This window comes from Mesoplodon bidens (assembly GCF_964165515.1).
Source record: "Mesoplodon bidens genome assembly, chromosome: 9".
Classification (NCBI taxonomy): domain Eukaryota; kingdom Metazoa; phylum Chordata; class Mammalia; order Artiodactyla; family Ziphiidae; genus Mesoplodon; species Mesoplodon bidens.
This window is the reverse complement of record NC_138166.1, coordinates 98037609-98055752: the sequence shown is the minus strand read 5'-3', so window position 1 is coordinate 98055752 and position 18144 is coordinate 98037609. Positions and strand designations below refer to the sequence as shown.

The 18144-nt window shown below is 36.1% G+C and overlaps 1 protein-coding gene across 1 annotated transcript in view; it reads right to left on the bottom strand.

Moving 5' to 3' along the window:
* CNTNAP2 (contactin associated protein 2) overlaps positions 1-18144 on the bottom strand; it is a gene marked incomplete at both ends in the record, with an annotated part of 1080529 nt that overhangs the window by 989522 nt on the left and 72863 nt on the right. Inside the window, one exon of the mRNA XM_081243680.1 lies at positions 10233-10426. Within this exon, the coding sequence (XP_081099806.1) occupies positions 10233-10426 (194 nt within the window). The remainder of the gene's footprint in view (positions 1-10232; positions 10427-18144) is intronic.

Below are 18144 nucleotides of genomic sequence, written 5' to 3'. Positions count from 1 at the left end.
GTAAACCATCTCAGACACTTAATCAACCCTCAAAAATGCTGGTTCACTGTTATTATTTATCAACTGGTACAGGTAGAGTTTTTTGAACAGCTCTGCTACATCACAGGAGGGAGTTTCCATATATTTCACTCACTACGGCTGCATATTAATATGACTATAAGCCATTTAAATGGGGATTACAATAGACCTGACATCGCATCAAAATGTATCAGTGAAGTTTATGGGAGAAATGCCATTGCTTATCTCAAATAATCTTTTCTTTTGGAAGTACAACCTAGTTTTTCTAGGAGGAAGTCTTTTCTCCTTCTCTAGGCTTCTGAAAAGGCACTGATGCTAACTGAGTGAACGGTTCAGACAATCTATCAACACAACTTCTTACTGCCAGAATGATAATACAGCTTATAATTAAGCAAGTTCATTCAAGCAAACAAAATTTATTTGCCAAGACGTTTTAACATTCTATTAGTTCTTTCTCTAAGTCAACATTGAATAAATTAGTTACTTGGCAAAATTGTGTGCATAAGTGACACATGTAGTACAGATATCCTCATGGTCACCAGGGGCACAAACATACTTAAAGTCACCCAAGATGACTGGGCTTTTGTTTACAGTTATCGGAGTGATTTTTACTGTCATTATAACTAGATTATATTCTTCTTGAGGACAGATCTATCAACTACTTACTTGAGATCTTTAAACCATTTTTAATATTGTGTTCTATGATTGATGATGATGTTAATAATAATAATACTGATAAATAATTAGGAGGAGGTGAAATGAGAGGAAGATAAGAAGATAAGCCTACATTTATGGCACATGGTTGTAAGCAATTTAATCTATCCAATTTTCACAAAACCCCATAAGATAGATACTATTGTATCCCTTTTACAACTAAAGCAACTAAGGTCCATAAAAGGTTGATTAATATGGTTAAATGTTCACTGTTACAAAGTGTTAGAAAGGGTTCTGATATTTCAAGTCCAGCTCCAGAGCCAACACTCTCTTGTTCTATATTGTATATGCCATCAGATTGTTTTCATTTAGTCAAAATAAGCAAGTGGTCATTACAGTAATGGTACTTCTTGCTAAACCAAAGGAAGGTATTTGGCTCCATATTGAGTTTTGGGGTCGGTATACCTGGATTTGTGGCTCAGATGTAAGTAACATCACATCTTTCAGCTTCAGCCCATTTATCTTCAGAATGAAGTACTTCAATTTAATTCTACACTCTTAAACATCTATTTTGTGCTTGGCAGTGAACTCAGTACTAAGAATATTACTGAGATGTGCCCTAGAGGACTGCATAAACTCCAACATTCTTCCAAAGGTGGAGAGTTCACATTATATAACTTAAACATTACTGATTTAAAGGATATGATTTCAGAATTCTAAAGAAAATTCAGCTTTTTATCAATTTGTATATTATCTGAAAATCGGGAAAGAGACATGATTATGTAAAGAGTCTCACTATTCATTCCTTCCTATTTCAGTAGAAGATTCATCTGCTAGTAATGACTTCCTGTAACAGAGAAGGACAAAGCTGACTCCATATTGGATCTGTTCCTTTAGCGCTAACCTTTGTGCTCTGTTGCCTGTGCTTGGTCATGCTGGCGCTGCACCTTTGTAATAGAATGTTGCCTACAGCCTGAAATATACATGACAGTCCATTGTCAAGGCTCTGCCTCCAAGGCTTGACCTTTAAAGATATAACACTTTTCACTCATATAGAGATAAAAAGTTGCAAAACAGAGAATAACATTTGTCTTGTTGGAGGTTTATAGGTACGTTGCACCCTGGCCTACATGGACAGCTGCAAGAACAAAGGATTCAGGGACCAAGAAGTCTGCAAAAACCAGCCACGCCCCCTCTGCTTTTAGCATAAAAGAAGCCTGAATTCTAACTCCGCACAGTGGCTCTTTGGGAGACTAGTCTAGCCCCTCATCTTCTCCCTCTGCTGACTTTCCAAATAAAGTTGCTATTCCTTGCCCCAATACCTCATCTCCCTCTCTCGATTCACTGGCCTCTTGTGTGGCGAGCAGTGTGAGTTTGGACTTAGGAATATTCCCACTTTCCTCTGCATCCCCAATTTCTTGCCTACACTCAGTAGGCAAGACACTCAGTTCCTCAAGAAGCCTCGACTGACCATGACCCTCGAGCACTCTGAATGAAGCACTTTTGTGTGTGTTCAACCTGTGCATCCTCTATCCATTAGGACACATATAGTCATACAATATAATTATAAATTTAAGTATTTAGCATTACCACTGGATTTTGTTGCCCCTAGAAGGCAGAAATTGTGTTTATCTCCAACCTTCAGTAAATTGTAGGCCCTCAGTAAATGCCTATCAAAGCTGATTCTCTTTTCATGATCTGTCTGCAATCTGCCTTCTGGTCTGGAAATCTGCCTTCTGGTCTGGAAACACAGGAGCCAATTTTAAGTCCTTTTTCTCACGAGAGTTCTTCAAATATTGAAACAACACACTCTATCTTTAACGTGTATACACATCACTTGTGAATATATATTTGTAAAGTTGAAGCATAGTCGGTTTACAATACTGCGTTAGTTTCAGGTGTATAGCAAAGTGATTTGGTTTTTCATATATATGTATATATACACATATATATACATGCAATTCTTTTTTTCAATTCTTTTCTATCATTAGTTATTGCAAGATATTGAATATAGTTTTTGCTATACAGTAAATCCTTGTTGATTATATGTTTTATGTATGGTAGTGTGTATATGTTAATCCCATGTTCTTAATGTGAATGCTTTTAAGCTGTAGATTCTGATTTGAAAGGTCTGTGGTGGGTCCCTGAGATTCTGCATTTCTAACAAGCTCCCAGGTGATGCTCCTGCTGCTGCTGTAGAGACATCTTTGAGCATCCGGCTTCCGAGAGGCCTCACACTCTATCTGCAGCTTCTCTACCTCCATGGCTAGCCAGCAGAATCTGTTTCAGCGAACACTTAGAAGTCTGTTTTGGAGTCTGCTTATCTTATTGTTTTCAACTAGCCTAAGAAGATAGGAAGGAGGACTGTAGTCAAAAATAGGTTATTTTCCCTTGATTTTCAAAGTTAATAAAAGTGAATTCATTAAACTAATTTAAGGGAAGCATCATGGTCATATTTTCACTGAAGTTTAATAAAAACGTATGTGAAAGACCTGTCCAGATGCAATTTGTACTGTGATGCATAGGACTCCACGTGACAATTAATAAGATCACAATTCAAATGACATAAATTAAATTTGCATTCTCAATTATACTTGAAAATGAGTTATTAGTCATTTCAGGCTGAGATGCACAGATGTAATATAATGCACTTCCCATTGCATTAATAGAGAAAAGCTATTGTAAAGTGAAAGTAACAGGCTCTTTTGAATTTTCAAGAATAAATCCAATATAAAATACTATGGTAATATATCTGGAAGTCACAAATTTATAAAGTCGAATAACAATTAAGTGGTTAATATGAGTAAGTCATTGTTCTAAACTCTTCATGTGAATTATCAATTTATACCAATAACCTGTATTGAGATAAGTACTATTGAGGTAGGTGAATTAGTTATTAGTATTATTTTATAGATGAGGAAATTTAGGCATAGAATGGTTAAGGAAACTGCCCAAAGTTACACAGATCTATGTAGTCTACTTATGACGACTGGCCTTAGTGGTCTGATTCCAGAATGTACCATTGGGCTGTTATTTTCACTGCCTCTCAGGGGCTGCAGCGACACAAGCAGCATGGTTTACTGTGTTCTAAATCCCCCCTATAGGCCTCCTAGTGTTCCTCTAAATTCCACTAAGTTATCACTTGAGCAGAGTAGAGACATGCACTTTAAATGAGGGAACTGATATTTATTTATTTAAAATATTTATTTAAAATATTTATTCAATATATTTGTAGGTACCTATCTATCAATATGTTATATAAATATGCATTCGCTTGGAGTCATTTAGCTTCATGTCACCGAAATCCAACCTTGATCTGATAAGAAAAATATTAGCATCTCCATTATTTGAGTCCAGAGTAAAATAAAACACCTGAGAATATCCTTATGCTTAATGAGAACACTCCCCCTTTCAGAGAGCTCTCCCAGCAATCAAATATACTTAAAACAATTACAACAATGACTACATATATCCTCTTTTATCTCATAGATGGAAAATACACTAGACAGAATGAAGGATTATATACTGTTATTCCATTGTCTGTAAGAAATCTTATAAGATTATATCATTTTCCTTTTCCTAACTATGTATGCCAACAATATATTCACTATTATTAAAAAATTTTTATCTTCCAAATTTTTGGAAAAAAACTAAACACATAACCATGTTGGTTAGAATGGTTCTATATACATGTATATGTGTAGAGTACTGAGTGACTCACAAATTGACACAAGACAAAAATCTCATGACCTCTTAAAATGAGAATCTCACAATACAAATGTGTATTTAGAAAGGTGATCAGAATTCACTAGTAGAAGCATTACAGTATATGCAAAAGGATCTGGACTATCCACTCAACTTATTAAAATTCATGAGACTTTAAAAACACTACCTATCCTAAGAGAGGTGGAAATAGAAAAATCTATTTCACAGAAATAAGAAGCCTATTCTAAGTTCACCTTGGAAATTATTTTCTTCCATACAATTCCTAAAGATTTTTTACCCTATTTATATCAAGGGTCATTTCAGAAAGGGTTCAATGCAGATTACCCTGATGTGTTTTATTTCTCAATAAACTGTCTATAAAATTATTCTGAATATGCCTGCCTGGTCCACTTCCCCAAGTGTCTGTTTACAGCAACAATGAACATGTGTACATAAACAAGCAAGGGAAATTCCTATCTATTGGTGAAAAAATTCCTTTATTGTCCTAAGTGAAGAAGAGGCTGTTATTATCTGATGGAAGATATATAAGCAAGTGACAGAGATAGTTGTCTTCCTCAGTGTCATATGCAGGAAAAATTCTAGATTTTTTGGAAAGAATTTAAGTATACTATTGAACTGTGAAACAGTTATGTTTTACATCTATAACTGGAACAGATTTTTTAAGTGATTTGAAAAATTAGTGCAACCACTACAACAAATGGTTGAAAAGATAGGACAGAATAATCCATTCATTTTTAAACACTGTCCCTTTACATGGCTCACTGGACACATGGCCATCATTACGGTAACAATTTGTTTCAAGCGCTGCAATGCACTTGGCATAGAGTGGGGTCTACCAGCCATGCCTCACGAGCCTAGCCTGCACTGCACCAGCAATGGCCACTCCATTTGTGAATCAGAAAATATACCAGAGCTTTGCCCACATTCCACTTCCTACTTTGTCATGTTTCCTTCATCTACAATATTTTCAGATATTGTAAATCATGAATAAGGGTAAACAGAGGCCAATTGGACCTGGAAAGGACAGAGGGAGACCAACAAATCTGGAAATTATAACAGACTCTAGTCACTGAATACAAATACTACACTAGTTTTATAAAATGCTTCTAAGATTGGCAATTGATGACACGCATTTCTAAATCCTTATTGTTTGCAAAATTTCTTACATGATCTCACTTAAATCTCCCAAAAGGCATCATTCCCATTTCTCAGTTTAGGAATTTGAGGCGCAAGGGACTTCTGCGATTTTATAAACCAAATAAAGAAACCCAGATACTTGAATTCAGACCTTTTGAATCCATATCTTGGCTTTCTCTTTCCAAGTACCTAGTGGTAGGCTAAACTAGAAGGATGTTTTGGGAACGTTTATTATGCAAATATTGGTTGATGGGCTCTTTGGTTGAAAAAAAGTAGAGAATACATGTTCCCGCTATTGACTTGATATTCATAAAATCAAAGAATTTACTAAATTAATCTGTTAACTATTATTTGCTTTCCAGATTTTTTAAATGTTTCAAGTTTGTTAGAAACAATTAAGTTTTATGTGTGTATGTGTGTGTGTGTGTGTGTGTGTGTGTATTTGGGGAGAGCATGTAAGCAACAAAGAGATCTGAGTTTTTTTTAACAGATCTAGGAAATTAATACTCTACTTAATATTGCTTAGAGAATACGAAATTATATATTTCTATATTCTTGATAAGGATCTAACTATGTAATTTAAATATAATAAAACATTCCTGTTCTGTGGGACTTTCCTTTCAATATATTCAGTGATTACTGATCCCACTCTGACACTATTAATGAAAGGGATTAAAACAGTTTTAAAAACATAATTAGGAATATATAAGCATATTCTCACTATTTAAAGACAATTTTAAAAAGAGAAAGAAAAACTGTGTTTACTTTGCAGGTAAATTTGTAGTATGTTACTATCCTGAAAAACAGTAATAGTATGTAAGGAAGGCACTCACTATTAATACTCCAATTTCCTATTTCGGCTCCAAATATCTACACTCAAAACCAGTAATTGAGTTACCTAAGCAAAACTAAATGCAGCCACTTAGAAAAACGTGCTGTAATTCTTATTGAATTAATGTTCAATGGACTTTTTTTTTTTTTTTTTTTGCGGTATGCGGGCCTCTCACTGTTGTGGCCTCTCCCGTTGCGGAGCACAGGCTCCGGATGCGCAGGCCCAGCAGCCATGGCTCACGGGCCCAGCCGCTCCGCGGCATATGGGATCCTCCCAGACCGGGGCACGAACCCGTATCCCCTGCATCGGCAGGCGGACTCTCAACCACTGCGCCACCAGGGAGGCCCTCAATGGACTTTTGATAAGAAATGCTTATATAAGAATATTTCCATATACACTACCAAACGTAAGGTAGATAGATAGTGGGAAGCAGCCGCAGAGCACAGGGAGATCAGCTCGGTGCTTTGTGACCGCCTGGAGGGGTGGGATGGGGAGGGTGGGAGGGAGGGAGATGCATGAGGGAAGGGATGTGGGAACAGATGTATATGTATGACTGATTCACTTTGTTATAAAGCAGAAACTAATAAAAAAAATAATTAAAAAAAAAGAATACTTCCTTTCTCTTTAACAGATTATATATAGGAAATCTGAAAATACCTTGAAAAGTATGCAAATTAGAGTTTGTGGAATATGTAAATGCAAATTAATTTTTGGCAATTTTACCAACCTGCACATATTTTACTTTTATGTTGGAAAGGAAATTCTAAATAGAAGGAAATGTCATTGAGGATAAAGTGTAAAGGAGTCTATTATGCTTAGTATTATCAAACAGGAATAAGAAGCTTGACTAGTTTAGCACATTTAGCAACTCACATATTTGAGTATTAAATATTCAGTTAAAGTATTCTTCAGAGGTCTTTTCAAGAACCATTCTCATCCACATTGAGACTCATGACTTTAAAATCTTGTGAGACTGTCGTAATTTCTTATCTACATGACCTATTCCTCACTTATTTTAACATATCATCCAATGGTCATAAAATAATTCAGAATCTCCATATGGACATTTAATAAAAATATTATAATAAAATTGGTTGTGGTTGTCCATTTCTACAATCATAGAAAGAATAACCATTGACATTTGTTAAAAACAGTATTTCAGTGATTGAACTTATATTATTTTGCATTCTTCTCAGGTAATCAATCATTTTAGGAAAAAAATAGGAAAAGCAACCTTAAAACTTCATCAACTTTGAAATCTTTTGACTCTCTGAAACTTTACATTGTATGAGGTGTTATCCATCCAAAAGCTCTCCAAGCTTATCTATGTGAGAAATCTTTTTTTTTAAACTAGCCTTCATTTTATTTTATTTTTTCTAACATCTTTATTGGAGTATAATTGCTTTACAATGGTGTGTTAGTTTCTGCTGTATAACAAAGTGAATCAGGTATATGTATACATCCTCATATCCCCTCCCTCTTGCATCTCCCTCCCACCCTCCCTATCCCACTCCTCTAGGCGGTCACAAAGCACCCAGCTGATCTCCCTGTGCTATGCGGCTGCTTCCCACTAGCTATCTATTTTACATTTGGTAGTGTATATATGTCCATGCCACTCTCGCACTTTTTTAAGTGCAATATACATTACATTAAACAGTCGGAGTAAAAGAAAGTCTGATATTTGATTACCATTTTTAATAAACTTAAGCCCAGTATATTTTTGGTGGAGATTTGTAAGTGCTAAATTTTAATCACTTGGTGCATGTTAAGACGTAAGTTCAAAAGTACTGAAGAACTTTTAGGAAACAACAAATTTTATCTCTTTTAGAATACATCAAAGTGCTGGACTATTTTTCAGATTAGTGAGGGTTAAAATATTTCTATCCTAGATCATTAAAGTAATGTAAATTATGCTGCAGGCTCATTGGCACTTAAGTATATTTTACAGTGTTTAGTTTGTGTCTCAAATTTGTTTTGATTTTTTAAACTTTATAATTAGCTCACTATATTTTCATCTAGAAATAATCATTCATTGCTCACCACATACTCATTTTTTAATGAGAAATACATGATTTTAAAGAAAGCGACAAAATGAACACCAGAAAGGCAAAAAACAATAGCAATACACCCCTTATCACCATCAGAAAGGGTGGGGAGTCCAGTATGTAGATATAGCCTACCTCCACAATTTGTGATATTTTTGCTGAATGACCTTGTCTCCCTGACTCAACCACTGGCATTTTATGTAAACCAGAAGAGTCCAACTCACCCTCCTTAGTTCTTTGCACTTACCTCTCTGTATTTAGTCAGAATGGCACCCTCCCTTACTTCTAAGTGTCTGATAACTAAAGCTCTAGGATCACTGCCTTTTAGCAGTGATCTTTAGAGCAGCCATCTTTATAAACTACCTTAGTGCATTATGATGGGATAGGATTTGACATTCTCTCAACTGTGGGATGAAAACTTTACAGAAACAGAAATCTGAAAGATAGTTTGGAGTCTGGCTGCAACCACTCAAGGAATCGCATTTTCGGTTAGCACCCACAGAGAGTTAGAAAATAATGAATGCTCTATTGGAAGAGTTTGTGATCTGAGCCTCACTCATCTACACCCAGTTAGTTGTTTAGTCTGCTGTTTGGTTAGTCATTTGGTCAGTCTCTCTCTCTCTGCTCAACTTTAAGGAAGGTCCTTTCTAATTTTCTCTTCTACCATTGTTTTTCACAGTTGATCTCCTCTATCCTCACCTTACCTACAGGCTGAAAACCAATCTAAAATATGGTTCTCAACGTCGACTGCACATTAGAATGACGTGGGGAGCTTTAAAATCTCAACAGCTAGACCACCTAATTCCAAATCTCTGGAGGTAGGGCCCAAACATCCATGTCTTAAAGCTTTCTAGGTTCCATTGTGTACCCAGGGTTGAAAACCACTTTTCTATAAATTATGCCTGAGACTTTAAATTATCTTAATTGTGAGACGAAGACTTTCCATAAAGAGAAATTTTCTCCTCTACTTGCTTCCTACAATTTACACATCCCAATATACAAAGGTTCTTGCCATATAATCATGGCTTAATAGAAGTTACTTCTAAAGGACTACTCTCTCATACGTACTTTTGATTATCAGGATATTATAAACTTATCTCACATGACAGTTATGATCACTGGACACTGCTGTGGAAATGACCACCTACCCAAGCCTGGAGCACTAAACTCTGCATACTCACAAAAAATTGCTTGAGGATTTTTAAGATATAAATTCTCTAGGAGTGGGCCCTGATCAGATTGAAAATCCCCAGCATTCTGTCTAATACATAAACTAAAAAGAATTTCCTCCCATTCCTCCTTCTTTTTGTTTAGTATTGATAGTTTTACTTGATTTTGGTGATGATAGAACATTAGAATTCTTTAAGCACAGTATTTCAAGCAACTATATTTTTGTCTGTAGAACAGATCTGCAGTGGTACACATAGTATGCAAATTCTGAACTGTGAATTAAGCAAATAGAATGAAAAAAATTCTCTTGACTTAGGTTTCCATTTCTTATATCTGTTTCCACCACTAAGGAAAGGCACAGGGTGGGGCAGGGTAGGGCATACGGGGGATTGGATTCATTTTCCCACCTTCTTTTGCTTTGCTCACATTTCTTTTCTCTCTCAGCAAGTATCAGAGGACACAAACACAAAGAAACAAAAATAGCAAGATGAACCTCCAACAAGGCTACTCCCAAGCCTTTCCCCAGGCTGCACCAGGGCTGGGAGGAGCCGGGTAGCTGCTCCCCAGCCCTAGGACACACGAGAGTCTGTTACCATTTTCAAATATCTGCAACTTAATTCTATGTCTTTGCCTTTCTGACAATGACTCACCCAGATATTCCCATCTTGATGGTAGGGTTTCCAATTTCTCCCTGTGTCGCTGTAGAGCATGCGGTATTGGGTCACCCAGTCTGAGCTGCTGTATCTTCCTTGGGTTGCTATGGCACTGATCTGCTTTCGATTGCCAAAGTCAACCTGAAGCCATTGATAATGGTCACTGTCTGATGGAGACCATCCCCCAGCACCTGAATAAGGTAGAGACAAGAGGGTGAAATAGGTATTTAATGTTGAACTTCTAAAATTGACAATGGATCATTCTGCATCTTTTAATTGCCTTGGTAGTACCATATTTCACAGATACATTATGAAATGTCCTTTATAGATGCCACTGGGATTTCAACTAATATTCTTAAAGCTGGGTAACATTGATACTCTAGCCTCCTTATGGTGTAATTATATGCTCATTTTCTCCTGAGCAAATGTCTTCATAATTCCTCGATTAGGTCTTATTAGTACATGTCAAAGTCTAATTGGCTGAGGGTTGGTCAATTTACCATGAATTCTTCAACCAAAAGTCACTAGGAAAAGATATGTAACAATCTATTATTTCCTCATATAAGGGTTTATCTTTTAGTAGACCATAAATGAAACAAAAAGCAATTATACACAACTCTACAATATATTTTACTTTAGAAAGTTCAGAGTTCAAAGAATGCTAGTAGTTCTCAAGATGAGGCCTAATATTGCATTAAGCCCTTGGACTCCTGAGAACTAAGATATATAGTAAATCAGGCAATACATTTACTAGCACCTAAGAGGTAGACAACTGATGACTCTAGATAAACACATTTCTAGGAAAATAATTTGAGTCACTAAATGAAGTGAAACTTCTTTTGGTAAAATAAAATAAATGACTGGCAAATAGTAAGAATACAAAAAACATTTATTAGAAAAATAACACTAACATAGATAGAACAAAAAGAGTCCTAATTTATAGCACTATGTAAAATAACTATGGTTGTACATAAATACATTACAGAAAATATGGCATAATGCTTAGTGCTAAGAGGCGATATAATTTTTTGAGTAAGTTTGGTTACTAATGGTAGTAAATAATAGAAAAATATTCAACAAATTATCCAATATACAGTATATCAAAACATGTGCATCACTTTTCAACTAAGGAATTTAAATGCTGACAATAAAATAAGTTATTTTATGAGGAGTATGCTAATAAAGATCATTTTGTAAATCATCACTGATATATCATTCATTTCATGATGTTTATATGGCTTATTTCTGCCTTCAGCCATGATAGAATAGCTCTTCCACCACAAAAAATTACAAAACTGACAAAATGTATACAATTACCCTTTTAAGGGATTGGACAACAGAGAGTATTGGACCCTGATCCATGAGAGAAGATAAACAAATGAGGTGAGCCCTGCCAGCTTCCTGGCTTTCTGCCTGGTTCACTTTCCAGATCATGGCACATGGAAGACTATTCCAAACAGGCACAGCAGCATCACTGAGACGGAGACAGAGCAGAATCAAAGCTCCTGAGGAACCTGGAATTTATAGGACAGAGTACCAGGGAGGGGGCAGTTGTGCAGAGAAGGGGCTCTGGAAATGTACATAGGGTCACCAATGAGTCTCTGCAGTTCAGACTCTGAATGAATACTAAATTGTGTATTTGCAGACCAAGACTCCACTAGACCAGGTAAGGGGAGGTCTGAAGTGAACAACAGTCAGAGGCTGCACAGGGCTGTAAGTAGTCTGATTTCAGACTGGACAAGATTGAGAGAACTTGAACAAACCTAGGCATTCAGTAGAGATCTCAGAAAGGGAGTAGAATAATTTAATCCTAAATAAGGATTCTAATTCTAATCCTACTGTGGACACATCTGAACAAAGGTTGGTAACAAGCCTGAAAAAAGATCAATCTGACCCCCAAATAAATTAACTCCTCGGTTGAATGAAACTCAACACTCCATTAAGGAAGACCATGAGAGTTTACTTTTCATGAAACTTTCAGGAAAACATGAAAGAAATTCAACAAAATAGAATCCATAATGTCCAGTACAAAATTTAAAAAAATATTAGATATTTGGGGAAGCAGTAAAATGTGACTCATAACCAGAGAAAAGTCGGTCAATAGAAATAGACAGAAAAATGACAGAGATGATGAAATGAGCAGATCAGGACCTTAAGACAGAGATTATAAATTTGTTCCATATTTGAACAAGAACATATAGACACTGATGAAACAAATATGAAACGTTAATGGAGAAAAGAAACAACAAAAGAGAGCAAACTGGACATTTTTGAACTAAAAATTATACCTGAAAATAAAACATTTACAGGATGGGCTTAACAGCAAATTAGAAAACTGAGAAGAAAATATTAGTATACTTAAATACAGGTCCATACAAACCCTTCAAACAAAAGCTCAGACAGGGTAAAAAGGCTTAAAAATGAACAATACTTCAGTAACCTGTAGGACACCATTAAATATCTTAACAATCATGCAAATGGAGTAAGAAAAGCAGAAAGGGTAGAGACTGAGGCAGAAAAAGATGCATCTGAAGAAATAATAGTTGAAAAATATGAACCCAAATATCTGAGAAATTCATTGAACGCCAAGCAGGGTAAATACAAAGAAAAACACACCAAGGCACATCATAAAGAACTGATAAAAAAAATGCCAAAGAGAAAATCTTAAAACTGTTCAGAGGGCAATAACATCTCAACAATAGCAATGCAAGCCAGTGAATAAGGGAACAACATATCTGAAATGATGAGAAGAAAAAGAAAGTGTCAATGTAAAATTCTACATCCAGCAAAAATATCCTTTAAACATGAAAGTAACATAATGATGTTTAGGACAAATGCTAAGAGAATTCATCATCAATAGGTATGCTGTATAAGAAATGCAAAATTTTAGCTTCAAGGAAAATTGGCCATACGGAAATTCACATCTACATGAAGAAATAAATGCTGAAAATGGTAAACATGTCACTAAATATAAAATATTTGTTCATTTTTAAAATTTTCTGTAGAAGATAATTGAGTGTTTAGAACAAAAGTAGTAACAGTGAATTAGAGGGCTTATAACAGATGTAGAAGTTAAATGTATGACTACAATAGTACAAAGTGTAGAAAGCAAGAAACAAATATACCGTACTGAGTTCCTTATGCTACATTTGAAGTGATACAGTATTACCTGAAGCATTAAACCCTAGATCAAGGTTTGCAAACGTTTTCTGTAAGGGGTTAAACACTGAATATTTTAGGCTTTGCAGACCATGCTACCTCTCTTATAACTACTAAACTCTGCTGTTGTAGCATGAAGCAGCCATAGAAGATCCAGAAACAAGAGTATGGCAGAGTTCCAATAAAACCTTATTAATAAAGACAGGGGGCTGGCTGGAGGGCTGTAATGTGTCAACCTCTGCCCAAGATCAACTTCTGAAAAGAGAGGAAATTTAAAAATCTGTGCATTTTACTGTATCTAAATTATACTTCCAAAACATTTAAAAAAGATTTATGTATATAATGTGTGTGTATATATTTAGTCTACATATATGCTTTCTATAGAAAGTGTGCATAACTACCTCATAACTACTTTCTCAGTCTTCAACTATTCTCCTATTTCTTCAAACCACACTTCTACAAGAATGATGTTTCTAAAATACAATCTAATCAGATTTACTCCCAGACCAATATCCTTCAATTGATCCTCATTGCCTCCAGAAATAAATGGCCCACACCTTCACCCACAAAAGACATGCTTGGAACACACCCTCTATACCTACACAAATCCTCCCTCAACTTATCCTGGGGAATTATTATTTTTCCTTCAAGGATCAGCAAGTTCACTCCAAACATCACCACTGCAGCGGAGGCTGTGATATGCCATTTTGGTTCTCCTTTATGACGGGAGGACTTATTCCTTCAGATATTTAGAGTGCTGTCAGAACACAGTAGTTAGCTGTAATTCCCCTTCAGGAATTTCCTTCGTAAAAAAAAAAGAGGCATTTTACACAAGGTCACATCTCTTCCTAGGTCTGTACAGATGCAAGGATGGGCCAACCAGGGGCTATAAAGGGCCAGTACCCTTGCCCCAACTTGGGAAAACTATTAAGGGTCACTACAGTCTCAGAGGTCCCTGAGGAATTAGTTGAAACTTCCATTGAGATTGCACTGCATCTCAACTACTTCCTCTGCCTATTTCTGCTTCCTTCCCTTCTCTTCCACAGGTTTTCATCCTGAAGGTACTCCCTAAAAAATTTCCTACATGCTCTTCTCCATTTCAGAATTTGTATCCTGGGAAATCCAGTTCACAATATTTTCTTGGAGCCACTTTCCTTATAATCTGCTCACTAACAATATGGGTTAGTTGCCCCTGCTTTGTACTTTGTTATTTTTATGCTGTTTTTTTTCCTATTGTAGCGTCTAATATTTCCAATATTCATATATCATCCACATGTCTATTTTACCGAGAATTCTGTAAAATTTTGGAGAAGCCATAGATGGACAATATACCTAGTCATCAAGAGATCATAAATATATTTTCTTATCTGTTAGATATATAATTCCAAACTTTGGAAAAATTCTATACCCAACTGCACATAAAGTTCTATCTGTGCATTTATTAAAAAGGTGATTTGGTCATTGAAGTAAACAAGCAAATATTACTGTGAATAAAATGAGAAAAATATGTGCAATTGATTGATGAAATTTAGAATATTTCCCCTAACTAGTTTTTCCAAAAAAAAAGAATCCAGAATAAATTTTCTTAAGTTACCCATTTTTTGCTACAATTTTTCAATAAGGAAGCAATTAACATACAGCTACTTAATCCCATTTATCTCATTACTATAAAAAATGAATTTATTGTCAACTTTAAGGGAAGCAAAAAATCTAAAAGCAATGATAATGTGAGTCAAAACTTATTCCTTAGCAGAAGGATATGTGGAGAGAATAGTGATTAGCCTCAAGGAGAGGGCAAATGTCAGGCTTTCATGAGGAACATGGTGGAAAGATGGATGAGAAGTTTCTTGTTTCTCTTTGATCTCTCTAGCAATTTAACTTGGGGAGGTTGATTACTTTGTTCATTTGGCTTGTGACATGTGTAAACTCTATTGATCCAAGGATTAAGAATGATACCTCTTGGGGCTTCCCTGGTGGTGCAGTGGTTGAGAGTCCGCCTGCCGATGCAGGGGACACAGGTTCGTGCCCCAGTCCGGGAAGATCCCACATGCCGCAGAGTGGCTGGGCCCGTGAGCCATGGCCGCTGAGCCTGCACATCCGGAGCCTGTGCTCCGCAACGGGAGAGGCCACAACAGTGAGAGGCCCATGTACCGCAAAAAAATAAAAATAAAAATTTTAAAAAAAGAATGATACCTCTTTCATGACAAAAACCTCAGGAAATGGTATATAAGAGAGCAGAAGGGCTCCCCCAATATATCATGGAGAGTATAAGAAAGAGGGCAAAAGTGTTCCCAGTGGATATTGGGGTAGCTCAAAGGAACTACCTTTGAGCTTTGAGCTTTGAGTGGAAAGTAGAAGAGGAGGTAAAGGAGGTGGAGATACTGAACATTCATAAACTCTTAGCTTCTAAGATGATCTAAGAATAACTCTTATCTAGAAATAATAGAACCTAATTAGATAACTAATAAATTGTTACAGTGACTTGAAAGATATGTACTTACATAGAAAACCTACTATTCCCTAAACACTAGGAGGCTGTTCCCTCACCCCCTTTTGCTTCCTCTTTTCCTTTCTCTCTCTCCCTCTCCCCTTTCACCTCCCTCCACCCCTCCCTCTCTTTCTCTTTCTCTTCCTTTTTTCCTCTCTCTCACATACACACATTTCTCTCCCTCCATATATGTGTGTGTGCATGTGTGCGGGTGAGTGTGTGTGAACTATAAAGATACTAGTGTTTGCATTCTGGATGCCCACCCTACTGGGGTTACTTGAGCAAAGAATTATAATAGAGAACTTGGAGAAATGGATGAAACCAACACTCTAAACTCAGGGATAGCTTATAATTGTGATAGACATTTCTGCTTTGTAATTTGTAAATTAGTACCTCTGAGAGCAAAGAGAAACTTCGTGTGTGGTTCAAGAGAGGACCTGGAGTTTCTTTTCCAGTGATAAATGGCTCCTGTATAAACCTGATGCCAAAGCAGATGGTTATAACACCACCAGAGAACACAAGCCTCGATTCTAATTTAACAGAAAAAGGTAGAAAAACATTCAGTTAAGGCTAGAACTACCTTTAATGACTGGTTGAGAAATATGTATCAGATGAAAAGAATAAATTGAAAAGGAGACTTGCAGGCCAGATAGCATTATGAGTTCTATCTGAAGTAGGATAAATATGCTTCAACCAAGTATAGACACTTGTTGATTGGAAGTAGCCAGAAAAGAAAGCCATGGCCGTTAATTAATGTCTGTCATGAGCTAGAGAAGGGAAAACGGCCATGCCACCATCATTCCTAAAATATGGAATAAACTAATAAAATAATTCTAAAATAAAAGAGTGTAAAAGCTAATTTTGAAACAAAACAGAAGAAAAAATATGTGATTTTATCAGAGTATAGGAAATTACCTCCAGAGACAAATTAGGACATAAGGAGAGAAGCATAGCTGCTTTAACTTTTTGAAACATTCAGATTATATCTCAAAGGACTGGTTTTACTCATAAATGTAACATTAGCTTCCTTGAATATTTATCAAAGGAGCTGCCAGAAAAGTAAAGGTAGCTAAAAACAAACACAAAACAAACAACATAAACTTTCAAAACAAAGGACTTAGAAAAACAATAGACAAGAAGGCTCTTCTTCAAAATCAGGTGTGTGGATTATGAACATTTAGAATAAAAGGGAAATGGTCTGGGGGGTTGGTGATACTGAGGGTGGTGTTGGTGGGTCATAAGGATTTCCTGTTTTGATCACATTTTTGTTTAATAGGAGACAGTAAATTCTATCACTGTACCTCCAAGTTAACTTTAGCAAAGCATTTGGCAATATCTCTGATAAGTATAAAAGAGTAAAATGTGGTCTGGGACATAGCAGTTTTAGGTAAATTCAAAAATGATTAATAATTATGCCCCAAATATGTTGATTAAGGACTGTGTCAACTTGAAGCTAGGTCCTAATGGTATGCCACAGGCTTTCATTCTGTATACTGTCATTTTTAATATTTTTATTATCTAAGACATGGAAGACATGCTTATGAAATTTGTCAGTTACATAAAGCTGGAAAAGAGACCTAATAAGGTAACCAGCTGAATTATGACGTTAAATGTTTGACTGGCTGGAAATCTGAGCTTCTCCTAGCAAAATCTGTTTTAATGTCAATGATAACCTAAAATGCCCATTTTGAACAAATGCATTATCAACTTCATTATTAAGGTGCATAAAAACTAGAAATAGAACTACCATATGACCCAGCAATCCCACTACTGGGCATATACCCTGAGAAAACTATAATTCAAAAAGAGTCATGTACCAAAATGTTCATTGCAGCTCTATTTACAATAGCCCAGAGATGGAAACAACCTAAGTGTCCATCATCGGATGAATGGATAAAGAAGATGTGGCACATATATACAATGGAATATTACTCAGCCATAAAAAGAAATGAAATTGAGCTATTTGTAATGAGGTGGATAGACCTAGAGTCTGTCATACAGAGTGAAGTAAGTCAGAAAGAGAAAGACAAATACCGTATGCTAACACATATATATGGAATTTAAAAAATGTCATGAAGAACCTAGGGGTAAAACAGGAATAAAGACACAGACCTACTAGAGCATGGACTTGAGGATATGGGGAGGGGGAAGGGTAAGCTGTGACAAAGCGAAAGAGAGGCATGGACATATATACACTACCAAACGTAAGGTAGATAGATAGTGGGAAGCAGCCGCAGAGCACAGGGAGATCAGCTCGGTGCT